Source organism: Epinephelus lanceolatus, chromosome 9, assembly GCF_041903045.1.
Source record: "Epinephelus lanceolatus isolate andai-2023 chromosome 9, ASM4190304v1, whole genome shotgun sequence".
NCBI lineage: Eukaryota > Metazoa > Chordata > Actinopteri > Perciformes > Serranidae > Epinephelus > Epinephelus lanceolatus.
The window spans coordinates 10,703,956-10,723,797 of NC_135742.1; the positions used below are offsets into that span (position 1 = coordinate 10,703,956).

At 42.0% G+C, this 19,842-nt stretch overlaps 1 protein-coding gene across 1 annotated transcript in view; it reads left to right on the forward strand.

The window, feature by feature from the left end:
• The window catches only part of nf2a (NF2, moesin-ezrin-radixin like (MERLIN) tumor suppressor a), a 42,575-nt gene extending 30,545 nt beyond the window's left edge, over window positions 1-12,030 (forward strand). The window contains exon 16 of the mRNA XM_033620357.2: window positions 8,588-12,030. Coding sequence (XP_033476248.1) covers window positions 8,588-8,638 — 51 coding nt within the window. The 3' untranslated portion in view covers window positions 8,639-12,030. The remainder of the gene's footprint in view (window positions 1-8,587) is intronic.
• The last annotated feature ends 7,812 nt before the right edge of the window (window positions 12,031-19,842 follow it).

Below are 19,842 nucleotides of genomic sequence, written 5' to 3' on the forward strand. Positions count from 1 at the left end.
GACCATCAAGAAAATACTCCTCATACGTTGACTGTCCCCATTCATGCCTCATCTGTTCATGTTTGTGTACACACAGTCAAACATTGTGGTTATTGTAGCACTTTGTATACACGCACAACATTCGTCAGTAGGTCTTTGGCAGTATGACAGGAATCTAATTACATCAACACCTTAAGGTGATTTTGGCGAACTGGGGTGTAAAGGTAAACCAATTTGCCTACATCAATACACAACCACAGATCTGACCCAAATTCTGCTGAAATTTGGAAAAAAAAAATTGATGCAGCTGAAAGAAACGATCTGCATTCATGTGCTTAGTGTGTGTGTTCGACTTGCCCCTCTCCTGTTAGCTCGCTACATTCCCTAAACACATACCTACTTAAAGCCATCCGCACTAATATACCTTCTTACGCCAAATTAGCTCTGCTTCTTGAACCAGTTCTGTTCAGTTAGTGATATCTAACAAACCAGCCTGTGTTGCCACCAGTTTTGTGCAGAGCCACTTTAATCAGGGATGTGTCATTGACGGAGGGCACTGCACAATGCACAACGGATGTAAACAGTTGTAGCAAAGTCAGGGCACTACAAGCTCGTTTTTTCTGGTGATTTCACAGTTGACTTTTCCATTGTTCTCTTCTCCATCCGTTCTCTTTAATGTGTAGAAGATGACATGCCAACTGAAGTCCTCATGGCTCGCACTTCTTGTTAAGAAAAACCTGCTATTTTTTGGTTTCAGCTGGGTACCAACTCTTTGGGTTCTGAACCAACTTACTTTTGGTCAAAGTGCTCTAACCAGTTCAACATTAGGTGTGGGAACCAGAACAGAACCTGTTCTATGTTGGTGGAGAAGGGGTAAGAAAGTGAAGTTATCAATTATTGAGTAGTCAATAATAGGAAAGTCACACCTGTGTTAACAGTTATAATAATGCTACTTCAGTCAGGAACACTTTAGTCAAAGAAAACTTTGTTTCCATTTGCAGTATTATTTTTGGTGTTATGGCTCTGTTCTGGGGCCCCTCTGCCTTTCATAGGCCTACACAGAAAGCCTCTTCCACCTCTCTGCCCTTTCACGTGCTTGTGTGGAAAGCCTCAAGGAAGAGAGAGCACACCTCTCTGCCCTTCCATGCGCCTACATGGAAAGCCTAAGGCAGGGAGAGCACACCTCTCTGCCTTTCCATGTGCCTGGAAAGCCTTAAGCAGGGAGAACAGCAGCAAAAAACCCCGGGAACAGAACAGAGCAGCATGAATGACAAACAGAAATGACATTGATAAGTCAGACACAGCATGAAAAGGAGGAGCTGGGGTGGAGGCAGGTTGCAAAGCAGCTCACAGAGGAAGCAGCAACAGTAGGCAGGCCAGAGCAGTTTATATATGGTGCACTGAATGATCTTTGCCAGTTGGTTGCATGGAAAGGAATCATGTGATCTATCAGCTGACTCCCTTCCATCAATCAGCTGCTCCATCAGTTGATTTGGTTGTTTGAGATCAGCTGATGTAGCTGGGATGTGAGCTGAGCTTGACATCGTGTCCTGCCTGAATTAACGCTTTGCTCAATTTCAATCCTGCCTGAACTCCACCCTATAAAAGGCAAAACTGTGATTGAAGACGAGCTGTTTTATTTAAAGGTTCATGTGCTCATACCTCTTTATTACCAAAACACAAATATTTACCAAACTCTAAAGACTGACAATGACCAGTGAATCGAGGTATTAAAAAAAAAAACAGAATCAAACAACAATGCTCTACGCTTGCCAGTAATCCAGGAATAATACTGTTCTGTTGAGGAGGCACAGAAAGGATGGGAGTCTTCAGTCTTATCTGGCACAATAAGAGGAAACTTCTTCACCACGGCTGTTCATTGTGACTCACCAAAGCAGAGTGTGTGTCGACTTGAGCTCTAACAAATGTGTTGAATGCATATATTTACTCATAAAAAAGTTGCAAAGCCGAGGTATGAGTATTTTAAATCCAGCATTGTCTTCTTTCTCCCTGTCTTTGCTGGTGCATTGCAGCATATCTTGACAATTCTGATTCAGTATTTGAGCTAAAAGTTGAGTGTTATTTTTAAAAAGTTAGAATATCAACTCCTAATCACAACTGAATTGCATCAAATCCACTTTGAATCGCACTTGTATCTCTTCAGATTAATCTTTTTTCTATCAGATAAGTGGCCTGTGAATGTAGATATCCATTAAGTCGTGTAAGAGGGAGAAAAACACACTACTAATGCAATTTAGTTACATCTATAAGTTGCGTTTTAGCTGTCTGAACAGCTGGAGACACATGAATCAAAGTGTAAAAGTGGTCTTATTACTGATCTTACATCATCTCCCAGGGATAAGTATCTATCAAAAACTTGATAGTCCTTTCTCGTACAACACCCACGCCTAACCATCATATTATTTTAAGGCGGAGTATTGATTCTCAGAGCATCGCTCAATAGCAACGGTCTCCACTTGGCCCTGGGTTAATTTTTCAACCTAAAGTTGCTTCTTTGATGGGGCCCACTGGAGGGAGGAGCGGGAATCATTCATCTTTTACTATGACCTCTGAAAGTGCACAGTGATTACTGGTCTTAGGTGTAAAAAAAAAAAAAGTTCCCACAGATCAACCAAGAGGGAAATCTGTGTTTCTGTATGCATGTAATGTCGGCTCCATCAGTAAGAATAGCTATTTCATCTTACCCAAGTGGCTGGCTCGGTGATGATATGAATTGACACAAAAAAAGTGACAGATTCTTTCAGCTTCTGGGATATTTCTAAATTGATTGGTCAGAGGCAATGGAATAGTTATAAAAAGTAGATTCTATTTCAGCTGTCCTCTGATGAACTGGCAGATTAGACTCATTCTGCTTTATCTGCCTACTCCACTATCTCTGTAATTTCAATAAAAGTATCAAATGAAAATTTGAGCTGTGCTCTCAGCACATTGTGTAACAGGCAAAAAAAAGCCCACCCCTCCTCCCTTCTTGTCTCCAACTGTAAAATACACTTGTTAAAGGAGCACTAATTAATTTTTGCTTGGTGATTAGTCATCTGGATGGATGGGGCACCTTTGGCATGCAGGGGGAGAAGCAGCTAAGTTAAAAGTGTTGGTTTAATTGAACCAGAGGCAGGCGGCATTCATCTTGCTTGTGAGGGAAGGGGCGGGAGCACACGGCATTGCAGGGAGAAGGGAAAAGGGATCAAGAGTAAGAAACTAAAGCTCCTTTCCCACCGGACAAAAAGTCCACTAACTCCCACTAACATCAGACTTTGGTCTTTAGTGGGAAAGGTTACAGTCAACATTCATTCCCAGGACAAATGACTCTGCCGTAGTCACGGGTATTTATTGGCTCCAGCTCCAATTGGCAGTGATGGAAACATGACACTTGGGTGGACATGCTAATTTTCTCCCCTTCTGCAGCGCAAGTGTCATTTGAAACACAAATTTCATCCGTCTCTGTCCAAGCAGCTCATGAGTCTTGTTCCAAATTAGTTGGCACCGAGTTTGAAAGAGCAACTGAATACATAACAGGTATAAAAAAAAGTAACCACTAGCAGCAAAATATACATGAAATGGTACCTAATATATAAGCTGACTAAAAGTAAATTTACCATCACAGAGTCCAACCAAATGAAACTGTTATTGGAAACATATCTTTAGTTAAATGCAATTACATTGGTCAGTTTAGTCTATCTTTGGGAGAGAAGGACGGGGATTTAGTGAGGTAACGCAGGCTAAGGTTAGTTACGTCAGAGATATTGGATGAAGCGAGATACCCAACTCAGCTCACTTCCTGATTCAGTGACGTCAGCGCCACGCCCCCGTAGGAGACTTGAGGCAGCTCTGAATGTATTGTCGTCAATGAGGAAAATGAACGTGATCACAATTTATGGTCAATTCTTTAGCCCTGTAGTCACTAAAGTAAATATTGGGTTCATTTTCCACAAGCCACACACCTTACCAACATTCTGACGCTAAAGCTGCATTTTTCATCGGCACAGATCAAGAGAAAATTAACTTTATTTGAGCCCTGTCCATCTCAGAAAACAAGTTCTCGCGAGATCTCGTGATCTTGATAAACAGGCGGTAAAATCACAGTTAGCTTACAAACAGTTATTTACCGCTAGTAATAAATAAAAAATGCCCAAGCTTTGTGCAACAATAGGCTGCAATAATAGGAAGAATGTATTTTCATTCCACCTGCTTCTCGATCCGCATACACAGACATCCACAGAGCCTCTGTTCAACACGGTGGTGGGGAGGGGGGGGGGGGGGTTGAGGGAGAACAGGCTCTGATTGGAGAGAGAGCTAACCACGCCCACTTAGGAGACAGGAAGAGTAACCGTTTTTTTAACATTGGATAAGCCTACAGTTGGGTATCTCCCTTCATCCAGTATCTCTGGTTATGTTGTTCCAAGCATGCATTTAAAGCATCATGTTCATTTAATTGTGGGAAGCCAAATCGTGTTGAGATTAATATATTAAAGGAATACCTGTAGTTATACCCTTCATACCTGTGAATTTGGGTACATTTTAGGAATCAAAAACATGAAGTTATTATCTACCAGCAGTCCTTAAGGCCCTTTGCTGTGCCAGCGACACCGCCTCAGTGCACAGAGCTTCAGGGAGCAGGGGTGGCGGTGGACGTCACCAGCAGCATGACAATAACATCCAAAGCACAAGATTCCTTCTCAGTAGTTTCTGTGACATGAGAAATGATTTCAAATTAAATAAAGTCACACGATGCCACTGTTTCCATGATTTCAACACAGATGTGTTGTTCACAATGTAGCATTGTTTTGGAAAATAATAGTGCGTCTCCCGGATGCATCGATAGTGAGTCTAATGTGTGCTTTCAGAATTTACTGCGTCAAGGATGCAAAACACGTACCTTAGAACATCACTGCTTTTTTCCTCTTCTTCAAACATCTGAATATATGCACTAATTTTGGTAGGATAGGGGTGGAAGTTGGCTTTGCCAAAAGAGGAGAGAAGTTTTGGGGAGGCTGAGTCACGGAGACATGCTAAGAATGTACTCTGAAGTAGCAGCCAGAGAGGGGAAGGGATGAGGGGGAGACCTGGGGAAAAGAAGAGCAGAGGGAATGTGCTACGAAGCACAGATCTCTGAGCCAGAAGCATCAGGAGTGGCTGCACCCCCGAGCAAAGTTTTCTCCGTCCAAACTCCGTCCATGATTAATGAATGGCCCCTTAACACGGCCCAGCGCCTTTGCACTTCTACCAGGCCACAGGTTCTGCTCTGTTAGTACCGCCAAGAGGGCCAAGAGGGCTCATTCTCAACACCTGAATCACAAGGGCTGCAGTGATTCTGTGTGAAGTTTCACAGAGTCCATCCAGACTGTGTGGAGTTGCACACGAAGGAGGTCAACCATTTGGTTTGCTCTCATTGTGCTCTGCTGCATATTGAAACAACATACAGAAGGATCTCTCCTCTGGAAAATGCATTGTGCTGTTTTGCCATTCACAGTATTAATACCTGGGACCTTTAACAAAGAGTTTTCGCTCTTTCCTGCATGGAGGCTGTGGGCAGTGTGGAGCACAATGCTGCGGAGTTAGACACGCACTCAGGCTTTCACACTCACAAGTACAGTTCAGGCTGCCTGTCAGCCGGGACAATAGAAGGTGATCTGTAAACATTATGCTGCAAATCCACCCCTTAGCCACACATCATCTGTTTGGATTTGCTTAAGTCCCTCCATCTACACATTCCCCAGAAATAACCTGGATTTCCCAAACTGTCCTCCATCATCCCCGCTCTAATATTTACTTTTGCAGCCGCTTTAATTCCCTTTACCCTACAGATGTTGAAGAGGGGAAAAAGTTTGCCCAATCAATCTGAAGTAGTGCTGCATTAGACGAGGTAATGCGTCGCTAGCTGAAGGGGTTAAAGCACAGTCAGTGGCCTGAATTAATCCATCAGCAGCTCATTTAAACCTGGAGAGAAAAACAATTAACAGTACTTTCTCTGACTGGCATTGATCTTCTACCCATCCTGCTCCCCCTGTGGTGGAGAGTTTGAAAAGCCTACAGATTTCTTTGTCTGTCAGGGACAGTTGTAAACTCTGACTGAGTCTGGTCTTTTTTTTCAGTGTAAGTATCAATAATGCTGCATATTTTCACATAGCATCAGAGATTCATTAAAAAACAGAGTAACCTTGGGGGTATGTTTGCAGTAAACACACACGTCTACTGACTCTTCAATTATCCTCTTCTTATGATCACTTAGTCTATTGATTTGTCAGGGGAAGCAAGTCAAATCACATGTTTTGCTGGAAGGTGCTGAGAGCCCTTTTAAATTTACTCTGGTGTTGATCAGAGGCATGGCTGGATTAAACACGCATATGTGAATGTCTTCATTGGAACTGCAGTAAAACAAACCAGTCAGTTGAAAACGTTTGATCCATTATTTTCTACTACTACTACTACTACTACCCCTGACTAAGAATTTTCCTAGTCAACCAATAGTCGTCATTTAGGGCCATTAGTCGACTAGTCGCCCGCATGTTTACGATATTGATTTAATGATTAAATGATATATTTTGGGTGGGGCAACACAATGGTTTGAGTTGAAGGTGTGAGAAAGAATAGTATCAGTAACATTGTTAACACTGTGCTACATTACAGAGAAATACAAAACTGTACTAATGAACCTTCATTAATATAGGCCTATATTTTATCTACAAGTGCACGTCACACACTGAGCGAGCCGCCTGTTAATGACGCTGTGGGCTAATGGGCATGTAGCTACTTCCATGTTTCAGATGATACGTCATGTTTGTAGTCGACCAATGAAGATGAGTTTACATATCACCTTGGGTTCGTCCTTCACCTTCTCAAAATGATCCCACACTTTGGATTTCCTGCCCGACATGTTATTAACTAGCCTGTGGAATAACTGCAGGTACCATTAACCTGACTCCTGTCTGACTGCTGAGCGTGGACACTTCCTGTGTCTGTCCTTTCAAATTAAATTCCCACATGGTCTGGTCATATAGGTTTTGATTTATTTTGACAAGGCGCAGCTCCTAATAAAGTTTCAGGATTAAGGACTAAGCAACCAATGAAATCTTGCCGACTGATGACCTTTCTGGTCGGCTAATGTTTGGTCAACTATTAGGGGGCATCCCTATTTTCCACACTGACTATGTTAACATGATCACTAATATTTCATAATGATTCATAATTTAGCAATATTTTGAAATTCATGCAGGTCCTGTAAACAGTATATTCTGTTTAATCTGAATTCGGCCTTTTCAGTATTAAGCATGTTGTGATGAACACGTAGGATATGCGGATATTATTTGAGGATGAGGAGGATTTTTTTTTTCTTTTGGACAAGTATATAACACATTCAGAATATGCCTCTCAACTGGGATTTTAACGGCAGTTTGCAACACATGGCCTCTTGTCTGTTTACGGTCAGCTCTGTGCTTTGTCGTGGATGCGTTCTACACACACCAAGTAGCCAACAGTTTGCAAGGCTGAGGTAGAAATGCATGTCCAAAAGAAAAGCCCACATTTATGGAAAATTGGAAAAACACCTACTTTCAAACATCATGAAAGACTTAGATATCAACAGCTTTCATATGTGCACAAATATTGCAACACCAACGTTTTCAAGAAGCTGTTTGAAGGAGGGAAAAAGGGACGCTGTGTTTGCACCACTAGAAAACTTTTTCCTATGGAGTATGCATGGCTGCACTTAAATGGGAATATAAGTGGAATATTCATTTTCATTAGCCATGTAAACAGCTTAGTAGGACTATTGTCTTCTTTGGAATAAAGGCAAAACCTGGACTATATTGTGTATGGGGACGTAGTCACTGTTTTATTTTTATTTGTTTAACCTTCATTTAACCAGGAGGTCCCATTGAGATTGACTTTTACAAGAGAGACCTGGCCGAGGTAGCCACAGATCAAAACATATTAAAATGCAACAACATGTAATACAAAAATCCACAATAGAGCAACAACTATTCAAACACAGTGGCCTCTCAAGAACAACAAGCACATCTGTATCACCCATTTTTTGTGATGTCTTTAAATTCATCAATGGATATGAGTGTTTCTAATTTTAGGTCTTACTGTAACTGCAGCATATTGCAGTATATGGAGTATACAGAATGATTTAAATACACTATATAATCCCAGCACAAGAGCAGGCTCTCATGACGGAGTGGTTTTAGCACGACATGAAGTGCAGCCAGCTCCCCAGAACTGCAGAGACCCATCCAGGGTGCTGGGGATTTCACACATGTGCACTCAAACTGAATTATTAAAGTTAGGTTCAGACTTTCATCCTGTAAGCTTGTTGACCGTCACATCACATCTGCTACGTGTTGCTTGCGATAAAGTCAGAAATTAAGGCAGACTTGTTGTACATGGTGCTCGCGTTGGAAATACATAGCAGGATTAGGTCCAGCAGAGAGGCTGAGGGAAAGGGCAGGTGGTGATTTCTGTGACATTGCCATTTGGTGAGCAGTTTTGCTTTCCTGCTTGCTGCACTGCAGTATATTCTGTTCTTGTTTACTTCCACCACAGATTAAAAACTGTATCTGCTCTGCTGTCCCTGTCTCCTCCACAGCTTACACTACAGAGCACCAAGACCAGGGTGGCCTTCTTCGAGGAGCTCTAAACTAAATATCTGTAAAGGTGAGGATGCACAACTGCCAAGAGCCTCACGACTCTACATTCCTGGTCAGTTTAAATGATTGACCACACTACAGGAGCTGATGCTCCACTTCCTGGGAAACCACTTTGAAACACAAAGAAATGACCACTGCCTTCGTCTGCACCAACTCCAGGGGCCTCGTGTGTACGCACAAACAAGGATACATGCATAATGTTGCTGCACTAAATCCCCGATTCATGAAAAATTGAGTGTGTGTTTACAGTAAGAGTGTGGAAAACAGCACATTCTCCACAAATACTTTGAAGTGAACTTTGGTGTGGGTTTTATTAGAGTCAAAGAACAAAGGTAGACGATGCAGAGAGAAATCAAAATGGTCTTTGACTGCTGCGGTTCCACTGTGGCTCTAATGAGACAGTATTTGTGGAATTCAGGATGATTATTATATCATGTTTAAATGGGATGACCTACATTATTTGACTGCCGAGCTGTTTTGAAATTCAAATAGGAATAAAACACTAAGGGATAACGTTGAACGAGAGAATGAATTGATTATATGGCTGATATGCTGTCCTTATCTTAATATCAAATATGTGATATCGAATAGTTACAGGCAGCAAAACACTGTGTTGTCCTGGACTGCCTTGTACTTGCCTTTTACAGATTATTTGATTCATAATGGCAACAAATTCCAGTATGTATTATTTTTTTACTTAAAGGAATACATAACCACCTAAATTATCATTTGTGTATCAATAAGTCACCCTGTGTTATGTTGAATTCATGAAGAAATCTTTTTCTTGCCTGCCCCAGGTGAACGAAGAATCCAAATACGGAGAAAATTCTTGATAAATTGAAGTCGACAACAGCAAAACTATATCAAAACATCAGTTTACAAACTCTCACAACTTGTGCAGAATAATTCAAGTCTCATTTATCAAGTTGTATGCTTAGTACTTCCCAAACAGACAAACCTTTCTGTCGGGGAACTGAATGAAAAGTAAAACTTTTCAATGCTCCGACAGACTGTTTACAAAAACAGTCATTTTACTTCACTGAACACAGGAGCTGCTGGTCTACCACTGCCTCGATCAGTTAGTCAGATTATGTTAAGCCCAGTTCAGACCAAAGATTCGCGACAAGACGAGTTGAAACAAGCAATTAATTGCAACACGCCATTCTGCAACGTTCTAAAAACGTGCTGGTTCACACCAATGCAACTAGAGGTGTATCATCTCTATGCAATAACTCTCTGTACTTCTGTTCTGATTTCCAGCTTTTCAGGCTTATTTTGTGGCTGAATATAATTTGTAGCTTCTTAGAATATGAATGAGGATAGTTACTGGCTACTAGGGCTGAGCGACATAACGACTATGCACGATATACATAGAGGCAACAGCGTTTGTATCGATAAAGCGTCAAGTTGCGTTACATAGAGCATACCAGTGTGCATCTGTCCTCTCAGCTCCGCCCCACTCACTCACTCACAAGTTCTTCAGCAACACTCAGAGAGACACAGAGCTGCTCCTCTCTTTAATCTGTCCGTTAATTACAGTGCCACATCGGTCTATATGTTGCACATGCTACGCTAAATCAGTCCGTGAGATGAATGAAATGACAGCAGCACACGTGCAATCCAGTGCTGCGCTACTAGTTTGTGTGTGAGGTGGATCATAGCATGTCGCTGTTCTTCTAGGTAGTTGTCGTCTAATGTGTGACATGGAGACAGCGCCTGGATGCAGGCGACATATTTGTTTGAAAAAAGCAGCCGCAACACAGACGTTTCATATACAAGATGTATATAACACGGACAAAGTGTCTCACTCCTTCCCTCCTTCGGCCTCTCTGTTGATGCTCTGTGCATAAATAAGATTAATGGCCTACATAAATAGAAACATTTAAATCATTTTCCAGCACTTGATTCATTTGAAAGGCCAACAGATGGAAAACGACTTTTTAATTCCCCCACAAAGATTTTTAATTGTTCCAAACTCCAGTGGATTTAGACCTACCTGATACTTTTATAGTCGTATTATAGGCATAAACACAAACAGCTAGCAGCAGCAGCAGCTACCCATCATCTGACACCGACAACCCATGAGGATGGAAACAGAGGGATTGGTGGGGACAGACATATAGACGTATACCTTCTCCTTCATTCTAACTTGACCAGCAGTCTTCACTACAAGCCGACTGGCTGTAGAAACAGGTGACGTGCTTTATGTTCTAAAACCAGCAGCCAGCGATTTGACCAGCTGAGTTGCAGGTGACATCATCAGCTGGCTTGAGTCGAGCTCAGACTCCGCTGCAACTTTTCTCTGCAACGTTCTAAAACAGTTTTGTCTCATCCCAAATCTATGGTCTGTCACACAGTAATACAAACTACTGATTGTGATACAGTTTTGCTGTTGTTAAACATGAAACTTTATGACTTCAATTCATTACGAAATTGTCTCAGTGTTTGGATTCCTCTTTCACCGCAGGCATACGAATAACAACACAGGGTGAGTAATTGATGTACAAATGGTCATTTTGGGGGTGACGTGCTTCTCCAATACCTCCATGCTGCCTTAATTTTTTTGTTTCAATGAAATGATTAAATAACATATTGAATTTTAAAGCAGTAAAAATGAGGCATTTCTTTGCCATGATACATTTAAACAGCCATTTATTACTAATGGCTGGAGTCGATGGGCTGTGCAGGATATTAAGCGTCTTCTCGACACAAAAATCCACTTCTGTGATTTATAACAAGCAGTTTGTATCGGTTGTGTTGTGTGAGCAGTGTTTTTTAAATCTCTGAATTTGTGTCCATGTTTGTAGCTTTATGCAACTTTTTTATGCTGAATGTAACAAAGTGTTGTACATGAGGCCTTCGGACCTGCGTTTACATCGTGTATGCACACAGAAGTCATGTTACATATCTGTTGCTGCCTCACAAGCAGGTGATTAGGAAGTCCTCCTTACACAAGGCAGCGAGTGCACTACGCTCTGCTCTCGAAGGTGAAGAGATGATCGTTTGTAATAGGCCGTTCTTAGAATTCAAACTGGATGAAGGAAATGTGATTCCTGGATGTGAGTTTGTGTCACATCCATCTCTTTTTTTTGTGAAGACAACCACTTTTTCGAAACATGAATTTGCATCTGTTTTGAATTAATGTGTCGTTTTGAATTAATGTGCTCTTTCCCTCTGAAAGCAATTTATTTTGGGGAGAATTATAATGTGAAGAAAATATATATTTTTTTCTTCCTGTCTACATTTAACAAGGATAGTACGCAGTATTTAAAATGAAACTTTGGGTGAAGTTACAGTACCTTTTACTACTAAATGTACATTTTGACATAAACATTGTACCAGATATGTTCAGCATGTAAAATAAAATGAATATCAGGTCGGATTTTTTGTATGTTTGAGTATTTTTTTCCATCCAGAAATACCTCTGTTAGTTATTTTGGCAGACTTTGATGAATGTCAGCTTTGATATTGCCAGTGCCAAGAGCCTCTTCCACCCGACCCAAACAGACATCCAATTACACCTTTGAAATGATTCAAGTGTTACGTAAGCACCCTCCATCTTGTGTCAGATCACATACCCTGTTTGCTTGAGTGACAAGGTCTTTGTGTGTGTGCTTACGGCTGCGTGGGCGAGCTGGGAGTGTTGCATGCCCCGTGAACTTGTTTTTTCTGCATGTCACCACATTAACTCTTTACTGTGACTCCCTGCCCGTGGCGCTGGGTCCCTGAGACTTACAGCTCTCTGACAGAGTGAGGTGCGTTGAGGTCAGAGGGCTTCTCCACAGCTCTGTCACCTCTGGGCTCAGTTGGAGAGTGACCACCCTTGGCTTGACAGTATTGTGACAAAAGAGGCGTCTTCAGGACCCAACTGTCCCTTGGGCCTGCAGCTCAGGCAGCGGTGGAGGGTCTGCTGGGGCATCAGGCAAACCGACAGACGCAGATTCTCCGTCATTGCTGCCTCTGTGTCAGCACTGTCTCCTGAAACTGGCGAGGGAAAGAGGAGAAACGCATCTTTTGTCATTTATCCGTTCCCAAGGGATCACAGTTGACGTCACGCCTGCACACATACACTGGTGTACACACAAACACACTTGTCTTGCAGCAGATTGGAAAAGGTTCTCAGTTGACTGCGGGGTGAAGGGAGCTGACGGCGACGGCACAGCAGCTGCCAGGAGCTTGAATATAGAACAAGCGCACACAATAGGAAGGAAAAACCCTTGTGTCACAATCCAGGGTGAGTTCCATTCAGAGCCACTTCAGGTGTCAAAGAATGATACAGTATGAGTAGTTTTATTGGCTTAGTACAGTAGCCAATAAAACCTCCTTATTACCATTTTATGATTGTGCAGATGTAAGGAGGTGGTTACAACCCAAATGGTTTAGAAGTGAAGGCTTCATTGTAGCCGTCTTACAGATGTAAACTGCCCTATTCCCCGTTTTTGTGCCAGGGAAACAAAGAAATCATTATAAACAACGTAACTCTTAAAGTCATTCACTGATTTATTTCGCTACCTTTGGATGAGCACAAATTCAAAAACAAACAGATTCAAACCGGTAAAAACATTGAATAAAGAATTCTCACATTACAAATAAATGTTTCTCCTACACTTCTCGGCTCATTGCAGATGGGCCGCCAGCCCAGCACCTGCTGATATGTGCACACCTATTTTTCTGATAACTTAAAGGGAAATTTCGGTTTATTTCAACCTGTCTCCTATTGTCCTAAAGTGAACGGGCAACCTTCAAGTGCAAAGTTAGTCCACTAAACAAGCTTTTTTCCACAAAGACCGCCTCATATTGTTAGGATAAATGTCAGAGAACATATAGAAAACGACATGTAAACGTGTTGTCTTACCTTACCGGTGTGCTGCCATGTTTGTTTACCATCTAGCTCTGCTTTCAAAAGCACGGTCGAAATATCGCGAGAACAAGCAGCAGCAGCTGGAAGGCAGAACCGGACACTAGCCTGAAAAGTTCATTCATTTATTTTAAGAAAGATTTATAGAATAATGGCTGACTTTTTGCCAGACTTCGACTTTGTGGAGGAGGAATTTGATTTTGCAGAGTTTGATGGCCGCCCTTATTTATTTGAGCCAGAATACACTGACGAAGAGCTTTGTGAAATTGAAGAACGGAGGAGTGCCCACAGAAGAGGAATGCCTCTGTTGCAAGGAATGGGACCGGTTGCAGCCTTATTTTCAAGGTCTGGATGTGACCGAGGACGAGACACCTCCACCTGGAGTAGTATCCAGCTGGGCTTTATCTAGAGCTCGCGAGATATATTTCGGCCGCGCTTTGGAAAGCAGAGCTAGATAGTAAACAAACATGGCAGCACACCTGTAAGGTAAGACAACACGTTTACATGTCATTTTCTATGTGTTCTCTGACATTTATCCTAACGATATGAGGCGGTCTTTGTGGAAAAAAAGCTTGTTTAGTGGACTAACTTTGCACTTGAAGGTTGCCCGTTCACTTACGTTTTAACAGGTCTGACGCTACTATGCGCCCCGGCTGTATCTAGGCTAACGGCTAACATGCTAACTATTATTTTTATGTCACTAGTCACATGAAACAAATTTAGGACGATAGGAGACAGGTTGAAATAAACCCAAATTTCCCTTTAATGTGTGCTCACATAAGATCTAGACGTTTAGGAGGTTTTTACTGGGAGCCAAATTATCAGAACAAAATAGAAAAGGCTGCAGTGAGAGTCTCTCTCCATGGGATATTTAAAAATAGCAGGTTTGTGCATTTAGTCCTTCTCAGGCAAGCTCAGGGGTTTAGTGTTGCCGGAGCCCACAAGAACAACACTCCACAATGCTTTCTTTTCTCTGAGTGAGGATTAGAATATATTCTGTCACATAGCCCGGTCGAAATTAATATCTATAAACGCTTCATCCACTCGTTTCTCAAAGTCTATGTTATATATAAACTAAAGTGATGGTCAAAGTTGTCACAGTGAAATTTAAGGTGTGCTGATGGATTCACATCATCAACTTATACATTGAATAACATTACAAGTAAACGTTCCACCTTAAAAGTTGCCGGCAGTCAGCCCAGTGAATTAAGTTATTTTTTTCTCCAACTCTGACATCCTTTCATTTCATAGTTACACTTTACTACTATATGTAAAACTCTCCACAGTATGAACAGTGGTTACATGAGCCTCAAAACCAGCCACAACTCAGCCCTGAGCAGAGTGACTGTCCTCTATTGACCAATCAACAGACTGCAGTGTTCACAGCTCCACCTTTTAGTACCAGATCTGTGTGCTAGGTACCCCAACAGAGGGGGGACCAAAAATTGAGACGATATGGAACAGTTCTTACCATCCACAACTTTTCACAGTGGAAACGGAAAAAATTGAACCAAACTGAACTGTACCGCACTGCTCGGTGGAAACGGGGCTTGAGGTAATGAAAGTGCGGTTCTTGTTTTCAGGTCATTATATACCAAAGAAAACATTATATTATTTTCAATTTCTGCAAATATGTCCCCTGAATCCGACACACTGGACCTTTAAGTTACATTGCATTGTTGCAAAGCCTGAAGTTCTGAGAGCGTGATGCACAACTCCCGCTGAAATCTTCACTTTGGATTTTGGTGTACCTTGATTTTCAGCCTGAGCAAACCCAACTGCTCCACTGCAGTGCCTCGAATAAACAGCACTAAGGCCTGTTCTTCATCTACACTTCCACTCATGTTCAGCGCTCTCCACATATGACTAAGTTATGTTAGCAGTAATTTATGAAATTCAAGATCAACTTTGCGCCTATCACACCCCAACTTTCCAGCGCTCCATCCCGTTTCCTTTCATGCGCCTCTTCTGCTGTGTCCTCCTCTGACATTGTGAGCTCCACAGACTTAACCATCTATTGTGTGTGTTTTATCTGCACCAGCTATGGTGGGAGCTCGCTATTTCCTGTGGGCTTATCAACTGCTTCCTCAAATCTACTCCCATGTGCTAATCTCTTCTCACCCATACCTGCCCAAAAATATGCCAGCTCAGAAATCCTTAAGTCCTTTTTCATTTTTAACACCGGACCAATGCGACAGTATATTCATATCAGATGAATGCATTTCTAACCATTGTTACCTGCCTTATTGAGCTTAGGCAAACTATAGAACTGGACATAAAGGACAGGAAGAGGCCTCACCTGTCTATAGACTGATATTTTGTTGGGGGGGATTTGAGTAGAAGATTTAAATTGACTTAAACTAAGATGTGCTAATATCACAGCTAACATATCACAAATTTAATCTGGTTTGCTCCTCACCACAAATCTCCCTCCAGCAGTTTTTTCCTCACTTCACATTTACAATTAATCCACTGACAGTTTTGCCCGAGGAAGAACCGTTACCCGCCTCCCTGCCTCCTGCTGATGTACCTCGTCCGTGACCGGCGTGCTTTTCCCTGAGGGAGTCTGCTCCGTAAAGGGTGCCCTCCGTGTGACCCTGTTCTTTCCCTGGTGCCAGCTCCACCTGTTGAGCTGCTTTGATGTGGATAAAGAAGGCCGTGCACTTGTGCTGTGTCTTCAGATACTTTAAACCTGATCTGTAACCTCACCTGCTTATATTTTAATACTTCTCCAAGGATAAAAATGTAGATAGTGTCCAGAGTTCTCTGCCACTTCCCTTTGATGTTCAATCTGTTCAAAAACCACACAGGCCATAAAAATCAAAGTACGAGCATCAGCAACTTTAAACGTTGCCTCATAATTGTGACCTTTCTGCGTCCTCATTGCCTCAAATATCTCATACTGAGACTGTTAACACCAGAGAAAAAGATGCCATTGGTCATTTGTCATTTAAGATGACGTGTTTTGTCAAGCCTTCCTTGTTTAGGTTGTCTGAATGATGACTGTCCTCTTTAAATAGCAAAAGCAGATGGGGATGATGGGTGTACAAAGGGTGCAGCTTTGACACTAGACACATCCTATTATCCACCAACAGTCAGCTGTTCATTTGAATGGAGCCACAGTGGGGCTGCCAGCGCAAGGGACTCCAACAAAACAGCGTGGGGTCGTCCAGACACAGAGTTTAACCAGGCTCAGCATTTGCTGCAATACAAGACAGCGTCATTTGAGTCATGAAGTCATGTGTCTGAGTATTATGGGCCAGTGTGCAGTGTTTTGGAGTTTGATAAACCTTCGATTAATCTGGTAATTTTGGACTAAATAGATTTAATGTAATGTAATCTAATGTATTTAATATTAAACTGGTTTAACCTGTGACTCAGCATTTTTTGCGCATATGTAAACACTCCAACTGTGCACAGACCACGTTCGGTTCGCTTCAAGTCCGCGGTGTGGTTCACTTAACCTGTGCCCTGTGAACACGAAGCGCTCCAGGTTCACTTTGCTCTTTGCCATTGTATTTAGCCCTCTAGATCACATGCTATTGCACTGGGACGCTTGATAAATCAGATGAAACAGGAAAGGAAATACAGTCAGTCATTAAACAGGTGTTAAAGGACCAGTGTGTAGGATTTAGGGGGATATAGTGGCAGAAATGGAATATAATGTAATAAGTATGATTTCTTTGGTGTATAATCACCTGAAAATAAGAATTGTTGTATTTTTGTTACCTTAGAATGAGCAATTTATATCTACATAGGGAGCCGGTCCTTGTCTACAGAGATCGCCATGTTGTACAGCCATGTTTCTACAGTAGCCCGGAATGGACAACCGAAACACTGGCTCCAGATAGAGCCATTTGTGTTTTCACGTCAGACACTGCACGATAAGAATCAGCTTTATTCAGTGTTTTTACCCTTTTAAATCATCAGGTCTGTTTATTTTTGGAGAGGAGGAAGAGGAGGAAACCTCTGTGGTCTTAAGTTATTAGAGAAAAAGGGTGAGCACACATTAGTAGGTGCTGGGCTAGTGGCACGTCGTGGAGACAGGTTATGTCTGAGGTTGCTAAGCGACCATAACCAACACCATATCAGAAATCCTGAGTGCAGAGTTGATCTTCTTCCTGGTGCTGTTTCCTAAGTGTGTACTGGGCCTTGTCTGTAGGACAGATGTAAAGCTCTGGGTTGCCCTGCAATAAAATGATCAACCTCCTCTCTATAGTTACCAAAGACAGGTATTAACCAAAGAGAGGAAAGATGTCATGCAGTTCATGCCTGAGTCCTACACCAGGTTGATGGGTAACCCGCAAAAAGCTGTGTAATGGGTAAAACTATGTATATATATCTATAAATTCACGGATGAATGCATGGGTACAGGCAAAAATTAACTACACGCAGGCAAGCAGCAGGTGAGAACAAAAATATAATTTTTATTTTTCAAAATAAAACAAATGAAAAAGATGTGCAGTATGTGTATAATATTCTGACATCTAAATCACTATTATCAAACCATAGTTCCTTTTATTTTGAAAGTCACTGACACAGGTCGAACCTTTGACCCTGTCATCACATTCGTCACCAACATGGAGGACTCCAGAGATGAAACTTTGCAGTCCGAGGATGAGGTGGCAGCCTACGTTGAGTTCAAGTCACCCAAGGAGGATCCTTCTAAGGTTTTATGGTGGTGGAAGGAGCCTGCTAAAATCTTTCATAAGCTGGCGGTGATTGAACGGGATGTTTCCGCCATCCTGGCACTGAACGCAGCCAATGAAAGACACTCTCCCTTCGCTGGATTTGGAATTCAAAAACGGAGAACCCAGTTTAATGTGAGTGACTGTAGCCTGTGTGTGTTTAATCACGGGTGCGGGACGGGTGCAGCTTTGACTCAGACATAATGATGGGTAACAGGTTGGTTCTGGTACTGAGCTTTATGGGTATGGCGAGGGGAAGGCTTTCTCAGACACCCAGAACAGCTTCAGAAAAACACTGATTTGTAATGTGAAACTGATTTATTCAGTGTTTTTTACCGGTTTAAATCACATTGTCCATTTGTTTTGGAGAGGAAGAGCCCTCTGGGGATAATTTGGCTCCTGGTAAAAACCTCCTGAACAATGAACACTGAAGGATTCCTAACCGGGAGAAGTTTCAGCTGGTTGCAATCACTAATCCTCACCACTAGATGCCACTAAATCCCCAGAAATCTTACATACTGTACCTTAAAACAATGGCTATACAGAGGACACAAATAACTCTTTTTTCCTTCAGTATGTATTTTGCTCTGTTTAAACCTGTACATTTTGACCTACATATTACCAAAGCCATGCTTATTGGAAGTATACTGTTCATATACGCCCTGATGAGGCACAATACCCTTTCTGTTCCTGTTCTCTCCCAACCACTCACCTTGATGTTTGAATGCTCGCTTCCAATGTCATTATGAAAGGCAGAGGCACAACTGTAGCCTGCCGTCATACCCATCTCCACATGCTCCCATGATCTAATAAACTCTGCTTTTGTGAGTCATCTCTGAATATCCATCTAAAAAACTGAACGCCCGGAACTCTTCAAAAAAAAAAAAAACAATAGTTGATGTGGTGTACAGCCAAAGGCATTAGTAAGGTCTAAAAATACCATATGGAGATCTGAGTTCGCCAGCTCTGCTGACTGAATTTGGTGCCAAGTCATGCTTGTATGCTCCCGGCATCTGAAAATGCCTGATATTACTTTTTTTTTTTGCTCTGGTGTGTCAATTAACTCAGTGGAAGTGACTGGACTGGCTCCACCACAGTAAATAAAACCTGTGCGATACTACAAGCAGACAAATAAGTAATCTGAGTAGCATGTATACATTTTTACATTTTCATTCATGGAAAACTCAACACAGCTCAACGCCCTGATGTGGGAGTTATTTTTTTTTCAGGATGAGTCTTTTGCCTACACTAGAATTTTAATAAGGTCTGAAAAAGGTGGGTTTTAGTCGTCATGTAAGCGCATTAGAGATTTGGCTTATGAACAGAAAGATCTAAATGTACACGTGTAAACTGTACATGCATGTTCTGTGGGTAATGAGCACATATATCAGCATGTTGTGCACAACTGTCCTGCCAGGAGCATCCATTGACTCTGCCATTATGAAACACTTCCTCAAAGTGGTGAAATCCCCCACTTGTCTGGATGTGTGGGGGTGCGGCGCATCAGCCCGCCTGCTCCTGTGGGAACGTGTTCTATTCAGCACGAATCCTCATAGCATTACTCCTTTCTGCCGCTCTTCATGCTGCTATTTATTTGATAGTGCGTCACCTCACCTTACACATATGTTTAGTGTGATTAAATGTTTCC